General features: G+C 39.0%; 1 protein-coding gene across 2 annotated transcripts; it reads left to right on the top strand.

The window, feature by feature from the left end:
- The first annotated feature begins 3,489 nt into the window (after positions 1 to 3,489).
- On the top strand, positions 3,490 to 12,146 carry LOC121886478 (ubinuclein-1-like). Of its 2 annotated transcripts, XR_006092752.1 has the most exons (15): positions 3,490 to 3,783; positions 4,853 to 4,960; positions 5,071 to 5,169; positions 5,951 to 6,091; positions 6,330 to 6,421; positions 6,553 to 7,135; positions 7,255 to 7,325; positions 7,747 to 7,876; positions 8,000 to 8,124; positions 9,034 to 9,156; positions 9,314 to 9,457; positions 9,541 to 9,591; positions 9,712 to 10,344; positions 11,688 to 11,748; positions 11,913 to 12,146. XR_006092752.1 is itself a non-coding variant. In XM_042396481.1 (14 exons), the coding sequence occupies exons 1-13, from the start codon at positions 3,556 to 3,558 to the stop codon at positions 10,316 to 10,318; spliced, it is 2,502 nt and encodes an 833-aa protein (XP_042252415.1). In that variant the 5' UTR covers positions 3,490 to 3,555; the 3' UTR covers positions 10,319 to 10,344; positions 11,688 to 12,146. The 2 variants fall into 2 exon arrangements, 1 of the variants encoding a protein (XP_042252415.1); XM_042396481.1 differs by having other exon boundaries at positions 11,688 to 12,146.
- The last annotated feature ends 19 nt before the right edge of the window (positions 12,147 to 12,165 follow it).

The raw sequence follows: 12,165 nt of genomic DNA, 5'->3' as shown, positions 1-12,165 counted from the left end.
TCTGTCTTTGTCCTGCTCGGGTGTATTTTAGTTCATTGTCTCCTGCACATTTATCGTCGCCTTTAAAAAAAAAAAAAAAAATCCAACGCTGTTCAACCTCGCATCGTCAGCTCAGGGTGGCAAATAATTTCCATCCCATTAACTCGCTTGAGAAGGGAGGCTAGTCAAACAAAACGCAATCTGATCCTCTCTCTCTCACTCTCTCCCTCACTCTCTCTCTCTCTTTCTCTCTTTCTCTCTCTCTCTCTCTCACACACATATACACACACTCCTGTTGGTCAGAGGGGAGAAAAAGAAAGAAAGAAAAAAAAAAGATCCATATTATTTGCATTAAAAGCCTCGCACCGTGAAATTCATTTATAATTACAAAGCGGGGTGCTGTGTGTGTTATGCAGATCAGGGACATGTGTGGAGTGAATTGGTTATTTTGTGATATGCTAACACGGAATGTATGGTGACAGATTGCAATTATCCCGTTATTGTAATTGTCAAAGTCAATTCACTGCAGGCTGAGTGCAGCAGGCTGCACGGAGGAGACCAGCTTTTTACATATATATATACATGACTTTCTAGATTTGTCTTTTGACCCTAAAAAAAATAAATAAAAAAAACTTCCCTCAGATATCATGATGATACTCAGCCAGTTGCTTCTAAATTATGGCTGGAATTGAAGATTGGTCTTGACTTTATTCTACATTATTTATTTATCAGTTATATATTAAGTTGAAATCTTATCTTAACTGAACACATGTTGACCAATTAGGCCTGTAGCACCCGGTGAAAGCAGGTAAATATGATTTCATTCCAATATTTTTGCAATTCCAAAACAATCAGCTACTAAAAAGGCCTGCAGTGATTTCTTAAAGACCCCCTCCAGACATGAACATACAAAAATCCTCTGCTTGGAATAATAATTTGGGTTTTCCCACAAAAGAAAAGTTCAATTACCTTGTTAAAAATTCTTAAAATGATATCTACTCCCTCCACCTCATTAAAAATTCAGAATCTATGAATATACAGATGCATTTCATTGCAAATTAAACAGTTAGATACAAGATGTCTCCTCCTTCACTGTTAAGTCCATTCTCAGTGTTTGTGCACTGTTGGCTTCAGGTTTCCACATCACACTTGTGTCAGATGCCTACTGGACCAGGATTGGCTCCAAACCAGTTGTGATGTCACAAATCCTGCTGGTAGGTACAGTGTTAACACATGTTAAACTCAGATTTAAGGTCAGCACAGAGATGAATGTGAAAAACAAACTCTGCACATATATCATTCTGCTCGGTGAAGTTCAAACATCCAACTGGAGGAACAAGAAGAAAAATGCATTTTTGAATGGAGGAGGACTTGAAGAACTGCTGATTGTGAGTTAAAGCCCCCATAAAACATCTCAGCCCTCTCATTCATCTGCTGGAAAGTTCCCATACTCATGTCATGGGTCTCCAGCGCCCCCCTGTGGTGAGCAGGACACAGTGCAGGTTAATGTAGAGAGACACAGTCAGGCTGCTGCATTTCACTGAGCTTCAACTGGAGAGGTGATAGATCAGTGACACTAGCTGGTGTTAAACCTCAGTGGAATGAGAATCATAATAACAATAATAATAAAACTTTATTTAAATAGCAAATTTCATACAAAAGATGCGATATAATGTGTTTCACAAAACATGAAAAAAACATAAGACAGATGCATGAAACAGGAATATTAAAAACATGAACATTTATTTAAAAAGAGACAAATCAAAAATAGATTAAAAATGAATAAAATTAGTTAATTTGTAAATAAAATGACAAAATATGGTTGTTTTGATATTATTCTCAATTATATTTATGTGCAAAATACGCATTCATGGATCTTTATCGACTGATGTGTAGAAAATGTATAGAAATAAACTGAAACGTTTGGTTTTTGTCTGAACAATCTCAACTAAAGGTCCATTCATTCAGTTCTGATGAAGCTTTTGACCACATCACATGGGCCTCATGAGCAGATTGAGTTTGCTCAGTTGCCATGGAAATGTAGAAATAATCTATTAATTCTGTGCACCAATTCATGACAGTTCATTCTTGATCTTGGTACAGCAGCGCACAGAAAAACAACGCCAACTCAAGGTCCACTCACTTGAAGGTCAAGAATCAACTGTCGATGTCAGTTTCACCAGTTGTGATACCTCACATCACCACAAACAACAGTGCAGTGGTCAAAAGTCATAATAAGACGGAGGTTTTGAAATCAGATCTTGCTTGAATTGGCAGCCAATGCAAAGACATCAAGACAGGTCTCATGTGATCCAACTTCTTGGATCTTATGAGGACTCTGGCAGCTGTGTTTTGGACCAAATGGAGACCTTTTGTTGCTGTCGTAGGCCAGAGAAAAGTGCATACATGTTATAAAGGTTTGTACAAGGATTTAAATGACTGAATTTGCTAAAATGGGGCGTATTTTAAGTGAAGTGTTTGCTTGGGGCCCCGCAGGCACCATGGGGCCCTGAACAAAGTTAAATTATGAACATTGTTTGAGTTCCTCTGCTGATTTTTCTTTTGCATAATTTACATTTTTAAACATTTTGTTAGTGTGCCAAAATCCTCCCAGTCCATCACAATGATTTCCAAACTTTGGGGTCACAGTAATCAATTTTGGGTTTCTGACAAATAACAAAATTTAAGTTGTTCCTCTGACTTCAATGTGTTCATGAGCTTTTAAGTTTTAATGTGGAAACAACATGGGCGCTACAGAGAAGTTGTGTTTTGTGCCAGACTTGTTGCTGCAGCCAACACATTCCCTAAAACCACTAAAATATTGCTTTTGACTTGTTATCAGGGCAAGAACTAATCTAGGTCACTCTATGGAGACAGCAACAACAGTTACAACCTACAAATTACATGTGAGCAAAAAACTGATATACAGTAAGTAAATTACTTAAACGTTTCTTGCCATGAACAAAACATTTACTTTTGTCCGCCATTTTTCTGCTTATATGACGTTTCTGTTATTTTTCTGCTCCGCAAGTCGTGTACCAAAATTTTCGCCGACTTTCCGAGTTGTTGTTCCGTCTTGAGGGGGCGCTCACGTGAATTTTCCCAGTCAGGAACTCATTTTTCCGATTAATCCGACAGCACATGAATGCCACATACCGTTTTGGATTTAGAGAAACAACAGCAAAGAGTGAATCTAACATTTAATGTTTTATCTACAAATTAAATAAAAATAACACTGCAGGATAGATGTTTAAGCTACGAACATTTTTGTCTTTAAGGTTTTTGGTCATGAATCATTAAGTGGGAGGCAGGTAAGCAAGTACAGACCTCAAATAGCCTGAAACTTATTTAAATACGTCTTGTTGATATGAAAAAGAACAATACAGATGTAGGAAAAACACAGCTTTTAAAAAGTATAGTTCAACAAGTCTTCAACAATGTAAAAGAAGGGGATTGGCTGATGCAGCTGAGCACGTGCAACAGGACGCGCGCACACCTGCACTTATTTCCACTTAATTAAACCCTTCATGTCTTGTCCAAACCAAACCGCGGAGTCGTCTCGTTTTATCGGTTGTAATGGCTGAATCTCGCAGAGTTCAGTTCACCACTTTGACCTGTGATGTACCTTCATCCTCTGACAAACCAGGTTCGGCCCAAAAGTCTCCATCATACGTCATGCAGGGAAAAGAAAACGGTTCAGACGGACCAGTTGACACCGACACAGTCCGGCTCGTCCTCAAGTTATTTGAGCCTGACGATCGGGACTTTCCAGAGTTCAGCTACAGTCAACTCGTTGACAACAAGGTGGGGAAAACAGGTTTTCTCTGATGCTCAAAGATGGTCTCAAGTTTGAAATTATACTCCTGCAGCCAGAGAGCTTAAAAACAAACAAATATCCACGTTTTTACTTGTAACTTCGTAGTATAAATGTGTTTAAAGGGCTCATGGCGGAACTTTAATCATTTTAAAAAATCAAACAGCTTCCCAAACCATTAAAATATTATTTAAGATGAACTTTTCTCCTTTTTTCAACATATGTAACATTAAATTAGCAATGTTTTAAGGCACAAGCGTTAAAAGTCATTTGTCATTACAGTATTTGAGTTTATCAATCAGCTTACTGATTAAAATAAATAAAAAAATGTCCGTATCTTCCCCTAATGCAGTTGCAACCCTGTTGTTTACTAGTTTGTTCACGTCCCTGTAATGTTGCTGTTTGGGTATGTTCACCTTTTTATTTATCTTTATTTATCTTAAGCAATTTTTATGGGAGTAAACGTGAGTAGAAAAAGGGAGTAAAAGTACCCCCCCACATGACCTCAAGGAAGACGTGAAGAATTTTTAAGCATGAGAAAACAGGAAATCTTTTTGCAATTAATAATGTTATTCTACATATTACAAATTGATACATGAAGGGTTTCTATATCACGTCACTGATGCGATGAAAGGAATTTCCTGATGGTAACAGTACATTGAATTTGACAGTGAAGATATCATGAGGCCAGAATGACCTTATGTGAAGTAAAAGTACAATCAGAAAGTTCAATGTTAACAGGGCGGTTAAGTAGAGCCCTCTGTGTCATCCATTATTTTATTAAGATGTGATGCAAACAAGACTAAAGATGTCAGGTTTCAGTGTTCGTTTCCTCCGAATGCTTCAGTGTCCTCTGAAAAACAAGCGAACCAGGACGATGTGGGATCCTGAATCACTGATGGGTGTATACAGTTCGTCGTCTTTGTCAGTCCTTTGATAACTGATCCATGAAATTCATAAGCATCTTTCAAAAAAAGTAGTACCAAGATAAATTTGTGATTATAGGACACAGAACTGTTATTTTTGTGTATAATCGATATGAGATTTTGGACTTTGTAGATCAGCCACGTGGTAAAAGATGATGTCCCACTGAGCAGATTTGAAATGGAAGAAAAGCAAGAGAATGAAGAGATGGCTGCTCTGGCAAGGAAGTTGGAGGAGAAATATGCAAGTAGCTCTCTGCAAACCTGAATTAACTATATTTTTAGTTCTTGTACACTATTTCTTCCATCAAATCAATGTCATAATACAATAAATTGTTTATATCCTCATTGCAGGGTGACAAACCTAAGAAAAAGAAGGACCGCATTCAGGACTTGATCGATATCGGATATGGTTATGATGATGAGGATTCTTTCATCGACAACTCTGAGGCTGTGAGTCCAGCGTTACGTTACATGTTTTGATTTCCCTTGTACAATATTTAAGACAAACTTTTATGAATTCACATTTTCCTTTAACACTAAGAACGCTCCGTTTGCAAAGTTACCCTCCACTTCCCCATCAAACTGACATCAGATTGTTCGTACATGCCCAAATAATAATAGCCGCTGGTTCTGTAGTCTTTGTTGCTAATGTTGTTCCACGGGTTGTTCTAGTTGTCTAATCGCATATTTCGGATCAGATTCAGGCTCAAACATGTTCAGATGTATTTTAGAAGTTCATATTATAAGTAAAGAGTGAGAAAAAGAAGTGAAATCCTACTACTATAGTTTGTCCACGTCGCCCCCGGAGCCAGTGGAAGTCATTCAAGAAGCAGCTTCCAGGAGGCAACCGATCAGATTACAGTGGGCTCCTCGGGAGGGGGGCCTTAAAGAGGCAGGAGCTAACACGCCTGTTTCAGACAGAGGCTGAACTAAGGGGCTGCATAAAGGACGAAGGATTAAATAGTGCAACGATATTCCAGTAGAGCCCCAGAATAAAAATGTAGACCTGGAAATGTCCTCTTCAAATGACTGTTTTGGTTTTTTAAATCTTTCTGAGAAACAGATGGTTACCAGTGTGACTGTAATGTAATGCTAAGACACGAGAGGCACAAATTGGAGCTAGAATGTGCCTAGACCCGTTCTGTGGCTTTATTTTAATCTTCTTTCTCTAATTAATAAAATCTATTTGAATTAAATTACAATTATTACCACCTCTGGCTGGTCTCTGTAGTATGACGAGTTTGTGCCGGCCTCCATCACCACCAAGTTTGGTGGATTCTACGTGAATTCGGGCGTGCTGCAGTTCCGCCAGGCTTCAGACACTGAGACTGAGGACTTCACAACAGAAGAGAAAACACTTCAGCCCTCAAAAGTAAGTGCTATACATTATATGAAGCATCTCGAAATATTTTCTCAGATGTGTGTGTTGAGATCTTAGTTTAGTAACACATTTTTCCTTGCTGTTTCATAACTGAAACTTGCACATTTGAATGGCCAAACTGTTTATGCACCTTGTATCCTATCCCTAAAAAAACTTGTAGTGTGATTTGACCATAACTGATAAGATGTAACAACCTTAAACATTGATTTTTTTTAATTTTTTTTTTTAGAAACGCAAACTTAATGGAGTACAGGATAAAGAAAAGAAGAAACCGTGCAGAGAAGATGGAGAGACGAAAAACAACATGGATGCTAAGTCAAGGTGAGACTGACTGGAGTTTTACCTCTTGTTTAGAGCCAGTTTGACACTGATGCTAGAATCTCTTGTGACATTTTCAGACTAAAAAAAATTCTCTCGTGACATGTTTTTCTTTTTTTTTTTTTATCTTGCAGCACTTTATCTGAAATTGTACTGAGTGATAAGAAGAAGAAAAAGAAGAAAAAGGCTGTTGGTACATTGAGCGTCACCAGCATGCTGAAAAAGTTTCAAAAAGAAAAGGAGCGGGAGCGACAGAAGATGGAAAAAGCAAATCAGAAGGCGGCTACAATCATGGGTGCACCCAAAATCCCTCTCTTTCCGGCAGATGCAGGCGGCGGTGGGGGCTCAGGATTGACCGACCCTCTCCTGAGTTTAATTGGCTCTACCAATGACCACGCACTCATCCAAGCAGCCAGCACAGTGGATTTCGACATTGATTTGGACTCTTTATTAGATGTCACTGAAGAGACTTCGTCGCTGAAATCGTTTCCAACCACAGAGACGCAGCTTCACCAGCCCAAAACTGATTATCAGACTCACTCCAGTGTTTCCTCTGATGCTCAGCCTCCATATAGAAAGACTAATTCCCAGCTGAAACCTCCTCCAGAACAAATCCAGCTCGTATCGGAAGCCAGTTCTACTTCGCCTCATCAGTGTGCCCCCCTGCCAGAGGGACTTCAACCACAACTGGAAGACCGCATTAGAAAACTCATGCTGGTAAGGTCAATTATGTTATTTGCTGAAGTGGAGATGTCTCTATGTGCATGTGTTGACAATTTTGAATTAAATGGACTAGTGCAGGATGGATGCACAGATGACATACGTTTAACTTTCAGGCTGCCAAAACCTCTGAGGGAGAGTCGAAACTCAAGTTCTTCACCCCAGAAGTCAACTCAATCCTGCTAGAGTGAGTTATCCAACAACACAGACATAGCGAATACACCTTTTAGTTTGGCAGCTATTGTCCTAAGCCAGCAGCACACTCTAAGCCTTTTTACTTTTCATGTATTAAAAAATAATAATAAAAAAAGAGTGGTGCTGTGCATGGCTGAGAAATAGTCACATAACTGCTTTTAATACCATAAGTTGTTGTTGTTTTTACACCTCAGTTTTTGTATGTATGAAACTAGAGGGATAAGAGCCAGGCTAGCAGTTTCCCTCTGTTTCCAGTCTTTATGCTAAGCTAAGCTAACCGTCTCCTGGTTCTAGTTTCATATTTACCAAACAGTCATGAGAGTGGAATTGATCTTATTATCTGACTCTCTGGAAGAAAGTGCATTTATTAATTTTAGGGCATAATTCAGCTTATTGACTTTGTCTTGATTCAGAATTGAGTTTCAGTGTCGGGAGCAGGGTGGCCAGTTGCGCTCCAAGGTGTACACACACCTGTCTTCTTTCCTACCCTGCAGCAGAGAGACGCTCCTCAAACGTGTAAAGAAACTGTTGCTCACACACGCGGTGAGTATTTTAATTGTTTGAGGTTTGTTGATGTTGGACATTTTTATAGTAAAATGAAATGTGCAATTGCATTTGCATACAAGTGATTTTTTATTTTTTTTTATTTTAACTGACACTGACCAGGAGGATCCCCCTAATGTGGAGGATCCCATGCAGAAACTTAAGGAGGCCATTGGCAGAGCTATGCCCGAGCAGATTACGAGTTTCTATGAAAACTGTAAAGCATATGAACAAGTCAAGACTCCAAAGTAAGTTTGTGTGTGTGTGTGGGGTCCAGGTATTCCACACGTTGTGGGGACTCTCCTCCCTTATGGGGACAAAAAGCAAGTCCCCTTAACGTTAATCATTAATTTTGGGCTGAGGACTTGGATTAAAGTAAAGGTTAGTTTAGGGTTATTTTAAGGTTAGGTTAAGGTTTAGGGTTAGGCATGTGGTGGTTAAGGTTAGGATAGGTCTCCAGGAAATTAATCTAAGTCAGCGTAATGTCCTCTGAAGTGATGGAAACACGACTGTGTGTGTGTGTAAGAGAAAATATATTTTTCCTCTTTGGTCAAAAGTTTTTGTTGCAGTTTTCTGTAAGTTTGCTTTTGGTTCTAAATGTTGGAAGTATATTTTTATACTGACTGAGTGATAAACACATAATGATAAAGCGATTGGAAACAACTGAAAATGAGATCTAAGAAACTTGGTGCAATGAAGGCAGTGACTATATGAAAACTACATTACAGGAAGCTCTGTTGATGTAGTAATGGAAGTCAAATCAACCCTATTTATATAGCACATTTCACAGACAGGCGTAAACTCGAGCAAAAAGAATTAGGTAAAGATTTTAAGGTAAAGTGATACCTTTTTAAAACTACCTTAAGGATTAGGATATGGTCGCTTCTCGTTCTCAATACATTCAGATTTGTTTTGGCATCTCAGGAATTCACTGGATGGAGAATTTCGCTTTTTTTTTTTTTGTGTGCAACCAGCACCTGTACGTGGAATCAATATTATTAAAAGTATTACTCATATGCCTTGAACACACCAAGATTTTTGGATGGGTAATAGCTGAAGATGTTTGTGGATCATCTGTTATTAAATAAACAGAACAAATTTGGCCTGATTGGAAACACTTTTTCTCTTTTCCATTGTTAACTTGTGTTTCATGTCAGGGAAACAGAGGAGGGGACATATGGCACACAGAAGGTGAATGATGGCCCAGAGGACAACGTGGAGGAGAAAGGTGGAAAGAGAGGAGGTCCTAAGAAGTTGTTCAAATGGAACGAGGAGATCAGGTCGGATATATAAAATATCTATAGATTATTAAGGTGTTTCATACTTAACTGATCTTTGAGAAAAAGCATTTGTGGAACTTGGAGTTAAGTAAGCTGCTTTATCAGCCAATTTTCATTCTTTCATTGTGTAAATTTTGGTTTTTTTTTGGTCACGCAGGGAGTGCTTGGGCCAAGTGTTAAGGGCAAAAATGGATAGATATAAAAGGGAAAGGAAAGGGAGCCAGGAGATGGAGGAGTATCTGAAGATGCTACTAGACAATGAGGTGAAACCGCTTTGGCCAAAAGGGTGGATGCAGTCTAGGTATGCGCAACACAAAAACCTGATTTCATACTTCTTTAAAAGTACTTCATCTGAGTGCATATGCCCTATATGTTTTTTTTCAGGGTGCTGATGAGGGAAAGCAAGAAAATGTTAAGCCTCTTCACTGCATTACCGTGAGTACATCATGAGTTGAGATCAAATTTTGTGAAGATGTCCAAATACAAATTCACCCCGCAGTTGTTTTGACAGATTATCAGTGACTGTCATTGTAACTTTGTCTAATGTGCGTTCAGAGTAAAGAAGGCCAGGACTGAGAAGAAGCAGTCATCTATCATTGGGGCTCCAACCACATCAGATAGCTGCAGCATTTTTCAGGGAACTCCACCACTGAAAGGAGAACTCCCCCAAGAAACAGACGACGTCTTTATCGAAGGCTCAAACATCTCCAGTTCAAAGTCACTTGGTGCTGCGAAGAAGGAAATTGCTTCCTTGAAAAACGTGAAAAGTAAAACAGGAGGAGGTGTGGTATTGGATGCTGGTGCTTCTACACCGGTGGAGACAAACAAACCTCTGGTCAATGTCACTTCTTCTGCTCCGGTTCATTCACTTCTGGATGTCCTTGCTGATCAAGCACTGGCTCGAGAGCAACCTCTCTCAGTCTCCCAGGAGCTCCTGGCAGCAGCGGTTGCAAAATACAAACGTTCAGTTCAGCAGTGGAGCTTCAGTGTGGACACCAAAAGTCCTCCTTTTCCTCCTCCACCTCCCCAGTCCAGCCCGGTCGGCTTCCCAGTGAGCGGAGTGTGTCATGTTGTTTTGCCTCGGCTGCTGCCGGATTTCACCAGGCACGGGGATGCTGGCCAGGTGCACATTTCTGATGACGATGACGTTATCATACTATGACAACTCCCAACGCAGATTTGTACGCAGTAAGTCTCTGTTTTTCTGTTCGTTCTTTTTTTTTTTTTTTTAGTAAAACTTAGGATGACCTTTAACAACAGAAAACATTGTTTTTGAAAGAAAACACAACCAAATAACTAAGTTACAATCACTACTTATTAAAATAACAAAACACAACAACCAAAGCATGTATGAATAGCGCAATATGCAGCAGTGAATGCTATTTTTTTCTGTTTTTCCAACTTACAATCTTAAAATATGTTTTTGGTTTTCACTCATTTTGTTTAGTTACTTAATTGGAGGATTTGAACATTACTGTAAGTGCATGTTTTTTATTTCAGCCCTCAAAATAAGAATATAGTCAGATAAATGAAAAGCTGAAGTTGTCAAGTGCTGAAAGATTAATTGTAGATTCTGATATGTTCAATTCTAATAACACAGCTGTAAGATATTGAATAATACAGCCAGGATGAGGTCATGGCACAGGTAGCACTGGTAAAATGATTTGTCAGGATATTTAATTACTACTGAGCCTTATGGCTGTACTGGCTACTAACAGGTCACAATATATACAGAATCCTTTCGGTTGCCGCTAACAAGAAAAGGATCCAGGCCTAACCTGAACCCCAGAAAGCTTGACTCGCTTTCCGGTCCTTTTGTGTCACCAACTGTGCACTGAGCTCAGTATTTGTTTCAGTTCAATTAGATTAACAAATAGATGCAGACAGAAACTGAACCAAAAAAAACTTCATTCAGTGTAAATCAGTCTCAACAAAAAAGGTTCCTTGCTCTCAGCAGCACGCCATTCTTGTGCAGTCCTATCTCTACATCTGCATCTGCCCTCTGACAGGCACATATCAGATAAGACTCCAGCAACACTTGCAATATAAAGAACACAATTTTAAACGTATTGGTGGAGTTTTAACCTCTTCAGACTTTTTTTTTTCTTCTCCATGCACCTTGAAGGTGGGTGAAGTTGTCTCAGAAATCCTTCTCTACTTCATATTGAATAAGACTCAGCTTCTTGACACTTGAAAGCCAATCAATCACTACCCAGCAAACATTGAGATGTTGAGTGACTGTTATTAGAACGTCCCTTCAAGACGTCCCATATGGTTCAAAAATGAAAGTTGTGCCGACATCCGGGATGTTACCTGACACGAATACATGCACATTAATGTTTCTATGTGGATGTTGCATTTTTTGCCGTCCAACCAGGACCACTTTTGGCCAGGAACACCTCACCATCTGACCAATGTTTGCTGGGTAATGACAACTTGTGATCATGACAATACTCTTGTCAAACTAACAGGAAAAAAGTAATCTTGTGGGGGATTTGAAAAACAAAACAAAACATTTATCTTCTTTCTAGACTGTAGCAGTTTCCTTGGAGGTGGACTGGACAGATGACAAGATTCTAACCAACACTTGTGGTAGTTACATTATCAAAAAATCAACAGTGGTAAAGAGCTGCCTGGCTAAAGTTGATGAATTATTATTCAGATGTTTTGTCTACAGTCATCAGCGTTGGTCTTCAGCTGAAAATGTGTTGAAATGTGCTCTGTCTGTCATCTTTAATCCTATGTTGGGAGCTCAGACAAAGGAGAAGTAACACTTTTACCAGTGGAAAAGTGAGAGATGTGAACTGGAAGTTGACGTCCTCAAATCACTCTCATCTGTTTCTGACCAAACCCTATGAGAAACATGTACTCAAAGACTCACCTGTGATAATGACCCTTTAACTCTGACTCTGTATTTGAAAGGCTTTGTTTGAAATTTGAATGATATACTTTAAACTGATAAATAATAAAGATTATATGTTGCATAACAATTTGTTTTTGCGTACTTGT

Source organism: Thunnus maccoyii, chromosome 2 (genome assembly GCF_910596095.1).
Source record: "Thunnus maccoyii chromosome 2, fThuMac1.1, whole genome shotgun sequence".
Lineage (NCBI taxonomy): Eukaryota > Metazoa > Chordata > Actinopteri > Scombriformes > Scombridae > Thunnus > Thunnus maccoyii.
Note: the sequence above shows the minus strand (reverse complement) of the source record. Positions and strands in the feature narration are given on the sequence as shown.